General features: G+C 34.7%; 1 protein-coding gene across 1 annotated transcript; it reads right to left on the reverse strand.

Moving 5' to 3' along the window:
- Nucleotides 1-1,030: 1,030 nt before the first annotated feature.
- Nucleotides 1,031-11,774, reverse strand: LOC131849617 (partitioning defective protein 6). The gene is made up of 7 exons (XM_059199725.1): nt 11,567-11,774; nt 9,927-10,152; nt 4,320-4,447; nt 3,736-3,833; nt 2,912-3,080; nt 2,283-2,440; nt 1,031-1,713 (listed from the first exon to the last, which is right to left on the reverse strand). The coding sequence occupies exons 1-7, from the start codon at nt 11,624-11,626 to the stop codon at nt 1,593-1,595; spliced, it is 960 nt and encodes a 319-aa protein (XP_059055708.1). The 5' UTR covers nt 11,627-11,774; the 3' UTR covers nt 1,031-1,592.
- Nucleotides 11,775-12,081: the final 307 nt, after the last annotated feature.

The following is a 12,081-nucleotide window of genomic DNA, read 5'->3' on the forward strand; positions in this document are numbered from 1 at the left end:
TTGAAATGAATAAAAATTGTAATGACTAATTCACTTTGAATGTTTTTAAAACATGAGACTTAGTAAAAATCTATAAAACAATATTTTTCGAAAAACAACTTTACAATACAATTTTAAAGTCCATAATAGAAAAATAAAATTTTGAAAGTTTAGGCAAATTATTATATTATATGCGCATGTCAGTTATCATGTGAAAGATTGTTCAAAAATAAAAACAACTACTGTTAAATGTTAAAAATTCTAATGACTTATTTCAAATTCAATTCAATTTCAGAAATCAAATTGTAAATGTGTTTTATCGTCTAAAAATATATGAAAATGTTTTACACGGTCCGTCGTGACGGATAGCAACTAGTTGGAGAAATGTTATGAATATCTTTAATAAGTATATATTTTCAATGTCAGTAATACTACATTGTTTCTACTGATTGTATTGATAAATGCGTATGCGTGTATTCTGTGCGTCTGCGCATTATTCGGACATATCTTACACCGATTTCGCATAAGTCTCACTATAAAAATAATCCAGTCTGTTGGTAACTCGGCTAAGAGTTATTACCTATGTTTATTCGCACCTATTTTTCATATAAAAGAAGTGTATATTGCATCTCCGCAGTGTTTATATTATCTTAGGGAACACAACCATAATACGTGACCTCTTCGATATATGCCTCACCCCTTTTTATACCAATTAAAATAAAAAGAAATATTATAAAAGTCACGATTAAAAAAAAACAACGCTAATTTCCCCTAGAGGTTATTGACTCCCTCCCTCGCTCGTTTATCACGTAGTACGGGTACGTTCATTAAGTTGCGGAAATAACTGTGCGGACTTAATCACAATGTGAATAAGTTCTTATACGTCACTAAAGCCGAGATTCAAGGCACGATGTCTATTAAAAATGGAATATTGCAAGCAACAGCGGGAAACTATATTTGTCTCTTTCTAAGTTGCCTGTAATAAGTTTATATAGTCGATACATAAGTTTATTCCTATTCTTATTCATTACTCGTGTTAGGGCCAATATGTTTTTAGATTATGTTGCTGCAATCATCGGATTTCGAATAGTATGATACACATATACATATAGTGTAATGGTACCACTATATAACAATGAATTAAGACGTACTGTGTCATGTTCAATAAAAACTAAATGAATGAGATATATATTTGAATAACTATTCATTCTTTAGCCAACATTCATACAATATGAAAGATGATTAGATGACTGTATAAACTTTCATCGTTGCCTGATCTGATTCCAAAAAAATTATTAAAAAAATGGACTGAATACAGAAAACAATAATATAATATCTTCAAACACTATGGTGATTGTGTCCTAATTGCACTTAAGTACTAAAATCTATATACACACAATAATTGTGACTTACCTATTTTGACACTTAATATGTTAAAAATAAGGCATAGTATGGAATGTAAGCGAGCGCGTCTCGAACTTATTGTCTTCGAATTTCAAATAAGAAAATATATTTTTGCACCGTTACTTATAATAAATGGAATGTTCATTTGATTTTGACACTTGTAACCTTGAAGTCAGGCTATAATTTCGCCTGTAACGATTTATTATGTACTAGAGGTGGAGAACTTGCCCGTCGTCCTTTGTGGGAATGTGAGGAAAATTGGATTCTGGTTGGTCTTCTAATGTGACCGCAGTGAGGTCGACTATTTCGTCTTGTTCGTCTTGGTCGAATCTGAAAGAGAGAGAATATTATATTTAATTCAGTCACATTTATACAATTTTGAACTTCGTATTCAGATTTTATATTGAGAATTTAGTTATTACAAAAGCATAGACAATTCGAAATTCCTGGTTCTACAAAAGAAATACGGTGTCATGTCAGTCACCTCGACGATGGGCGAAAGTGGGGAACTGGGTAGAATCTCCTCTAAATTTCCTCGCGTAGAGGTAGGCTCGCTCACGCGGACAACTGCTAACCGAGTTGAATGTTCAGCGGCTCCATGATCCCGGTACTACGCGGCGAAGGATTTGTTTTGTGCGAAGGGAATGTGAGAAGAGGAGTGAGCGTGTGAATGGGAGGTGTATCACCTGTCGTCATCGGTGTCGGTCGAGAGGAGGGAGTGTGAGAAGGAGAGCGCGCGTGCGAGTGGGGTTGTATCACCTGTCGTCATCGGTGATGGATGTGAGGAAGGAGTATGAGAAGGGAATGTGCGAGTGGGAGATGTATCGCCTAACCTCGTCGTGTTGGCTGTGAAGAGTGTGGAGAGAGTGTGAGAAGGGGAGTGAGCGTGCAAGTATCACCTGTCCTCGTCGGGCTCGCTGTCGTGCGTGTCTGCGGGCGCGGTGTCTGCGGGGGCGGGGGCGGCGGCGGCGGCGGGGGGCGCGGGCCCCGCGCGCTGGTTGGCGGGCCGCACGGTGATGATCAGGTTGGACGAGTTGGCCACCATCATGTCAGTCACCTGCATGGATGCACACACCACTCGATCATCACCCCAATACACTTTGTAAATATATGTGAATAGCGAGGAGTGGTTAGATACGCACATCGCGCCGTACAGCGAAGAGAGTGGAACTTTTCACTGTATATTTAGAGAAAATTATTATTTATTAATACATACTGAAGAAAACCATCTTAGCTTTACAATATTAGCATAGATTTATGACCCAACTTTTTTTGATGGTAAAGATGCTCCAGTGCTCCAGCGTTTTTATGCATCGCTTTACTTCCGGTGGTCGCTGGTTTGATTGCTCGCACGATACAAACATTTGTAATCATGAGTATCATAGCAAATATTGGTCTGAGTGTTCTCTATGCATATTATATACATATTTACGAAAAAAAATATTAGTAGTCTAGTGTTCATAATACAAGTTCTGCTCAGTTTGGTTCTAGATGGCGCTGTGTGAATTGCCAATAAAAGTGTTCTCACCTGGTCTAGAGTTTTATTGGAAACGTCGATACCATTGACTTCTAGCACTTCATCGTTGACGCCTAACAAACCAGTTGACTCCGCCAGCCCGCCTGGCACCAATCTTGATATGAATATACCGGGGGAACGCTCTACGCCATTAGGCGTCACTCTTACCGACGTGCCGTCTCTGAAAAATACAATACTATTTTTACGACGTAATAGTGATTAAATTTCCGATTGTCTGTCCCACTTTTTATCGGTTTTGAAGGTAAACCGGTTCAACAGGTAAGGAGCCCTAAACTCATGGCGTGGTCATCGGCGGAAGCTGCTTGTTAGTAATGTGGATTAATAAACTCATTGCTAGCAAAGCACTACGTCTGGTTGACCTCCACGTAGTTCCGTCTGAAAAGCATCGTGATAAATTAATGGCGAAATTTACCACCATGAACGAACTGACCTGACCTCTCATACTCATCTTATTATCCTCGACTGGTGACCCGCAATGGTAAATCATATGCGCAGGCGCCGTTACATTATCATCCATAAAAAACCTGCAGTCACCATTCTAGGTTAGCGCTTTCCAGTATTATTAACTATTAAATACTTATGAACTGTTCATAATATTTTATTGTAAACTTTCATACATTCCACAACCGCAGACCTACTCAATTTTTTTAACATGAAATTAATTTTACTTAAATGACAACTGAGGTAAAGAATGGATTCCTATGAAATTAGACAAAATCTGAGATGTTAGTTTTTAAACATTACTTTTATATGCTTGGGAATAACTTCACAAAGATATAAAAGTACGTATTATTAGCCATGGAGAGATATCATACCTAATGAAAAATCCTAGCGGCCTGTCAGACCCGTGTTTTAACAACTTCACTCTCCTGCACGTCTCCGGGACTATATCCACGTCTATAATGGCCGATACCTGAAAAAGAAATATGTAAATATACATATATGAAATAATACAACGACAATAATGTTACATAGTTCTTAAAATAACTAAATTCTATGCAGAATTGACATACATATCGCATAATTTGTAATTATGCATGGAATACTTATGGGAAAATATTGCTGTTCAAGCTTTCTTGAGGATTATTCTATTATTATATAATATACTGTACCAATATTTTCTCTATACATAATTAATCTATCTGTTTTTCTCTTCCATTCATCCCTGTTCGCAGTCATCATTTATTTTGTGGCCATATCATCTTTTAACAGTCCATCCATCTCTTTTTCGGCCTTCCCCTGCCTTTATAACCCTCCACATTATATATGGAAATAATTCTCAAGAATACAGGAGAACTACGTAGCAAGCACAGCTTTATTAATATTTTAATAACTATTAATAGAGCAGCATTAATAGAGAGAATATATTCAGGAGTAATTAATTTTTAATACCACTCACCATTCTAAAATCGTGTGGATTGGAAATAGCGAGCCCCTTATTTTTAGCCGGCGTTCCACTCAGTATAGAGGATATGATATTCCGAGGACGCATTGTTCCATATCCATTCAACTCTTCTAGGCTATCGCCTGGAAAAATGTACAACGAAATAGAAATAAACTTTATTCAAATAAATTTAATATAAACATTAAATAGTCACAATTTTATATTCTACCACACATTCGAAAACTAGATTTATCACAAAAAGAAAGAGCAAGAAACTTGCGTGTTGCTTAATTAAATAAATATTATTCAGAATAACATTTGGTGAATACTAACTGCCAAATGGCGAAGTTGACATAAATAAATGCATCGTGCCAGGAATCGAACTCGCGACCATCAGAATACGAAGGCGGTGTGTTAAACCTCTGGACCTCCGAGGCCGTAAATATATAGTTTTAGAAGTAAAGGAAGTCTAATACATTGTCTATGTATATGTATATACAAGCGTACTGTTCATTTTATATGGATTGGTATTTAATTCACTCGCTGTTTATGGTCGAGTGGCAACCACACAATAGTACAGAGGTATTGCTCAATGACAGTAGGTACTTAACAGTCATTACCGATTGAATTTATAATAAAAACTACTTAGCCGTTCCAGCTGCATTTCCTATTGTCTTGACTTAAGTTGAACTAAAACTATTTTGTTGCTACCATTGTTTTGGATATCCAGTTAAAAAAATATCCTTGGCTTATTAATTAAAATACAATTACGTTATCCGTTTATGATGTAGTTTTTTATAGAAGAAATAAATTTTAAAATCGAAAAAATAAGAGGAGTTTCATTACAAAGCGCTCGCTATCCAGAGGGAATTCATCTCCACACTTTGGAACCTAAGTGGTCTCGGACAGCACGGCTTCAGAGGAACTTCTTTCCGCGTACGCTTAGACTGTGGACTGAACTACCTGGCGAGGTTAGCTCCAGACTATAGCATAATGTTTTTCAAGAAATATTGAGATTTTTTAAGCACGTGACACATCTTTTCTGACGTCCATATGCTACAGTAACCGTTTACCATCAAATGGGCATTATGCTTTATTGCCACCATCATAATTTTAAAGATATATCTCTTCTTTCAGATTCATAATATTTAGATTGAGAAAGTCGCTCCCCTCTTTTAATTTGAAATCGATTTGGATACATGAGATCACTTCAAGTGCGGTATAGTGTAGCTCTGTCTGTAGCCAGTGATGCAAAGCATATGCTGTAGAGTTGTAGGTGCAATATATCGTAGTATGATTCTTAACTGGATTAACTAAATAATTACAATCAGTATTACGTATAACAAAATCGTGATGAGCGAGGTAAAATACTCAAGCCTAAAATACTCAAGTACCCGTGTGAGACTACTCTACCTACTCACTAAAAACTTCAAGTAACATAATACATCTGAGAAAAATATTTTATATTTTAGTCTTATTAATTTGAAACACATCCTCAACTAATTAATTTATTAATAAAATATAAATAGCGTTGTATGAATTGTGTTATTTTTGTTGTTAGATATTTTTTATTTATCTCTTTAGTAACCCCCGACAGAAAAAGATGACAGTTGCCGCACAATAACTACTTTTTCTTTTTTTTACCTCTTTAGCCACCCCCGGAGCAAATAGAAGGGTGTATATATGTGTGTTAAAATTTATAATTTTTGATATTTTTGTTGAAACAGGTTTCAAGCTAAAGCGAGCCGCCAGTCTATATTAATTGTATTAGGGAATTGACGCATTGCATGGTTACACGTCATAGAACCTTGCAGTGATCTATACAATGACGTCAATAAACAAACAGCATCAATGGCGACGAGTGGTGCGTGACAGCAGGTTAATCACACGTGGAATTAGGGCACGGCATCAAGTTATAGGCGAGAGCGATGAATGAATGAATGAAAAACTATTGTGCCGCTCACAGAAAGAAAATAAGAAAAACAATATAATTATAATATAAGGGTAACAATGGACGGCCTTATCGCTAAATAGCGATTTCTGCCAGCGATTTTAATTATAGTGTGTGGACTTTTGAAAGCCATGCTCCTTGTAATGATAATAATTAAAAGTCATTTTTCTATAGTGCTTTAAGGGCCCTTCATCAAATGGTCTAAAGCAAGGGGTCGACAAGGTGAGATGAGGGAACGATAGGGGTCGACAAATATTTTTATAGTAAAATATTTATCAAGACAACTACTAACCCAAAATCACGTCGTTAAGGTGAGATAAGGGAGCATTAGGGGTCGAAGGTGTGATAATGCGTGACAAGGGGCGGTAAGGGTCCAAATTATCGTGATGTCACATTACAAAAAAAATATCACATGCCGACGAGATGTCGGTGATGCCCTACATTTATATGTGCGAAGGTTGCCACTTACCATCAGGTGGGCCATAATATTACAGTTCCAGTTACATAATAAAAACTACAATTTTAACGGGCTTGTATAAACGATGAAAGTTTGTAACTTATTTTGTATGTGTTATTTATGTTTCATTACCGCTACTCTCGTGTCACGGTCATGTATTTGTGATGCGTGTGAACATTGAACAATGCAGACATAACATCACATCAACAAAGGATGCCACGCCACTATTCTTTAGTGGGTTCAATTCCGGAAACGGAAGGGTGATTAAAAATAAATTAAAAGAATAAAATAAAGGAAATAGTTTAAAATAATTTCTACATTGTCAATATGACTAGTTAACCGACCCGGCTACGCACATGTACATGTATTATACATATAAACCTTCCTCTTCAATCACTATCAATTGCTAAGAACTGCATTATAATCCGTGGCGAATAAACAGCTTCATTTTATACTATGTAAAGATTAGAATATCAAACAAGCTTATTTTCGTGTTTGCTCGTTGCTCAATTAGGTGTATATTATTAATAATACTTCAGATGTATTATATATGACTCTTTTATTATATATGATTACATTCCTTATATTTAACACGACAACCCTTTATTATATGACTCGACTCGACACACCGACAGACCATAGACCAAGTAATTAATCATAACATAGACACATATTTTTATGGCTCTGAATACACAACACTTATGACCCACCTGCCGCAACGTAGTAACCGTAATTTATTTATATATTTTTTACTCATTACATAATTTCATAGAATCGAATTTGGATCTCCCATAATTGCTACAGGGATGGGTTTTTTTTAGACAGTATATTTGAACAGCACTATGTAGAGACGACGTGTCTCAACATATGTAGACATTTCTGAGGATTCTGAGGACTAAGTTGTTATATCTCCGTACACTGTAATTTCACTGACATATCTCACCCTTTAATAAAAACACAGTTTGTAAAATATGCTGCTTAGCGACTGAAATAGAGATTGAAGTACCAGAGGATACGACTTTCGAAAAAATAATAATATTTTTTTTTATAACTAGCTGTACCCGCGACTTTATCCGCGTAGAATTTGACTTTATTTTTCTAAAATTAAAGTGGCCTACTTTTTATTACATCAGCTACCTGCCAAAAAAAGTCCCGTCAAAACCGGTCCAGCCATTTCAGAGATAAGCCGGAACAAACATACAGATAAAAATGATAAAAAATGTTATTTTGGTGTCTGTACTGTATTTATATTTATACGCATGTAGTAAAAAACGGTTATTTCAATATTACAAACAGACACTCTTTTATTTATATGTATAGAATAGTACTAAGAATTAAATTCCTAATGTCAAACCATAATCATAAATGAATAATGTGTCAGTAGGTAACACCAAATGGCAATGCGTCACACGACAGTGGACTTGTGCGATCGCATTTCAATCTGAATTTTAAAGCGTTGTAATAAAGCACAATTTATACTTTAATAATTTTATACTTTTTACATATACATGGCTATGTTATGTTAGAGGCGCGTTCTCTATTTGGTGATGCATAGACTTTACCTACATTGTTTGTTATTAACTTATTCAAGAATTAATCCTCATTGAAGACTAGTTGCGCCTATGGCTGTTTACGCGTGATATTTAGATACAAAATAGATTAAATTAACTATTGTATTTGTAAACCGATTGAAGGCAATTAAAATTTCAATTTTATGATTTTATATAAGTATTTATTTACTTAAGTACGTATTATTTAAAATATTTATTGTAAAGAGATGGCTCACTTTCGATTCATTAAAGGAAAGTGGAGGATAATATGATGAGCATAAAATCTGATCAGTTAGCCGATTGTTACAAGTTAAATATATATTGATTGACCACAATAGTTTACATGGGGTAGCATGTAGTCCACATCAAGAGATGATATATGACATTGGGAGCAATGGATGAATCCATCCTTTACAATCCCATTTTCAACTTTGTTTACAATATTAACAAGATGAGGAGAAAAAGGATTGTCCCTTGTCAAGTTGACCTCCACGTGGTTCCCCCTGGAAAGCGCCTACCTCAAATTCCTGGTGAATTTGTCATAATGTGCTAACTGACCTGACCTCATGTTCATCTTATCATCCTCCACTAATGTCTCGCCAGCGTAAACCGTTAGTACAGTACCGAGTAGTTAGTACCAAGTACCGATTCATTAAAGGAAAGTATGTAAAACTGTTATTCTAAGAGATAATAACAGCGTGGTAATAGTTGAGTAGTAAATATAGTAGAATAGTAAAAAATACAGTCTCCATCGGTACGTCCGTCTCGGCTATTTCAGTCGCTATATATTTTTATGTCATGTATCAGCCAAGCGGATTGTTTGTAGACTGTATTTAGAGTAAATAGATGAGATATAGGAGTGATATTATAGAGTACTTAGATATCAACCTTGTCCTTAGGAATGGCAACTTATGAATCGTACTACGTGCGTTACAGGATGAATTATGTATTCATGTAATCCAGACCCCAAGATCTGACCTAGTTCTGACCTAGTTTGGAGACTACTGATAAAAGAAATGAAATTCTAATGTAGTAAATACATAAATCAATATATAAAATATAAATAAAATACACTGATAGGTTAAATTAGTTTATTGTTGTGTCGACCTCGGAGTCGAGTAATTGTCTGGATGTTGTTCAATTAACTATTTAAGATGTCATGATAATAAAACAATAGATTGGTTCAAGTGCTACGTAGGCAGACTGTGTACTGAATGGTTTGGTAGCTACAAATTTACAAGTTGTAGTGGTTTATTATGTCTATAATAATCCGAAATATACTAGAATTCATTAACGTGCCAGTAGCACGTGGCCTGTATAGATTTTTTATGTACATAACTGGGATGGCTATCATTCTGCGGATTTATGAATAGTATAGGCGTCGTTTATTTAATACTAGCTGTTCTTGCGACTTCGTCCAAGTGAATTTTAACTTTATTTTTCTAAAATAAAAGTAGCCTAAGTTACACCTTAAACTGACATTGCCTGATTATATGGCATGTGTTAAGACACGTAAAATACCAGACTTCAACAACCTGGCTTATGCCAGGCATCTCATGTTCATCTTATCATCCTCCACTAGTGTCTCGCCAGCGTAAACCGTTAGTACAGGCAGGCCACCATTCCATTAATATAAAAAAAAATTAATAATAAACTTAACTTACCTTTCCGCTGTATAATAACCCTGAGCAATGGTCTAGCAGTGAGCAGTGCTCTTGCCAAGTTGTCATCATTGTTGATGGGAAGTAGGTCTCCATCTCGGGGGTCTGTATAGGATATGAGGAATGTGACATCGTGCAACCTGTGCAGCTTCTCTATTAGGCCTTTGAAGTCTTCATACTTTAGCTTTTCCGTCCGGCTCAGTGAGAACCGTCGAAATTCTGCATCAAACTACAATACAGGTTTTTATTAGTTATATTTCTAGAATAGTTGGTCTAGTGTTTTACTACAGTAACTTATAACTGAGAGATCGCAAGTCGAAATTGGTAGAAACCAAAGGAATTTTCTGTATTTAGCCTCTAATTTTGCATATACAAATACTAGTGTGAATATATATTTCTCATTGATATTCTATTGAAGAAAACATCTACGATTAACAAAATTATTCATAAATCCAAAAGAAAGAAACAGTAGACTACCATATTGTACTAGAATAAATATAATAAAATGTGGACATGTTAGTTAAAAAATGAATATGTATGCAACATGCATACATATTAATTTTTTAACAATGCCCATGACTACACCCATGTGGGATAACAGTCTTGATAGTATATTTATTTATAACTAGCAGTTCCCACAACATTCTCTGTTAGGAATTTAATTTAATTTTCTAAAATAAAAGTAACCTAAGTTACTCCTTATTACATCAGCTACCTGCCAAAAAAAGTCCCGTCAAAATCGGTTCAGCGATTTCAGAGATTAACCGGAACAAACAGACAGACATAAATTGTAAAAAATGTTATTTTGGTATATGTACTATATTTATATTAATATGCATGTAGTAAAAAAGAGTTATTTCAATATTACAAACAGACGCTCCAATTTTATTTATATGTATAGATGTATAGATTTAATAGATGACTATAGATCAATCCAGGCTATGGGCATTTCCTGATATAAATAAGATAAGAATAAAGCCCAAGGACTGTGGAGCCCAATCTGATAAGTTATATTACTAGCAATGAGGTTTCTGTAACCCCTATTACTATCCCTACTACTTATCGGTTATATTCAAAGTAACAGTGAACAGTTTATTTCAAGTCATCCTGGAGAGCATTGGAACTAACCCAACTAACCCTGTTTCATTCACAACCTATTATATACCTTTAATGAGGACTCCCTTCGAATATACACTATTAGCACAGGTGGAAACTCAATCTAAATCAATTCCATTATCATCCATATAAAGTCAACATTTGTAGTTAAAATAGAACAATATGTATCCATTATTAAGAATATTAAAGTACAGATATGGAAAATTGTTACATTATGTATTTGGATCAAGATTATAAAGTAATCTTCCAATATTTAATTGTAAAATCTTTATTAATATCTCCTTAAGTCTAATTAACAATAATCCAGGTTGAAGAGGACACGTATTGTGTATAATAGGAAGAAACTTAATTATTTTTTGACAGTCGTTAAGTTTTTACTTCAACTCCTGAACAAAAGCATTTTTGTTCATATCATTACTTAGTTGTGGTGCAGATAGTAAGAAAATAATGTTAGGAATAAAAATTAGGTTAGTAGGCTTGCATGTTTTCATATTAAATAAGGAAATTAGAAACTTTGTTGTACTCACTTTAGTCTTAACTTCGATACTTTGGCTGTCTATCCTCGCCGCAATCTTGTTTTTCGACATCTCGATAGCATTTATGATAAATCCCTAACTGTATAAACAATTTTTAAATATACATTCACTTCACTCTTGTTATAACATTGTAAAATATTATAATCTAAAAACTAAAATTTTATTATAAAACGATGTGCAATTTGTATCAAATAAAATAAATTCCTTCTTTCACTTTACAATTCACATTCATTTCATTCGATCAGTATGTCATGTCATCATTCAATTGACTCATTTTGACTTGATTATGTTGCGTCGTACTCAGATCAATGAATGAACCGCAGAAACATAGCTTAGAACAATAACTAAACCAATAGAAATTTAATGGAAAACGGACTAGCAACAAAATGATTAGATTGTACTTAGCTTATCTAAACTATATACGCCATCTACCTAATATATGTCCGGAGGTACGGAATGACAGGGCAAGAAATGAGTATGTACGAAGAAGTTTAAAAATTGCCTCA

Source organism: Achroia grisella, unplaced genomic scaffold, assembly GCF_030625045.1.
Source record: "Achroia grisella isolate CSIRO2021 unplaced genomic scaffold, CSIRO_AGI_Agris_v1 utg660, whole genome shotgun sequence".
In the NCBI taxonomy this organism is placed as follows: domain Eukaryota; kingdom Metazoa; phylum Arthropoda; class Insecta; order Lepidoptera; family Pyralidae; genus Achroia; species Achroia grisella.

What these genes read in the sequence shown, in the direction of transcription:
- LOC131849617 (XM_059199725.1), bottom strand. Translation starts at nt 11,626, where the DNA reads ATGTCGAAAAACAAGATTGCGGCGAGGATAGACAGCCAAAGTATCGAA. An exon ending in GGTTATTATACAGCGGAAAG is followed by an intron (nt 4,448 to 9,926) that starts GTAAGTTAAGTT and finishes ACATTTTTCCAG; the next exon opens with GCGATAGCCTAGAAGAGTTG. An exon ending in AGCGAGCCCGACGAGGACAG is followed by an intron (nt 1,714 to 2,282) that starts GTGATACTTGCA and finishes TCTCTCTTTCAG; the next exon opens with ATTCGACCAAGACGAACAAG.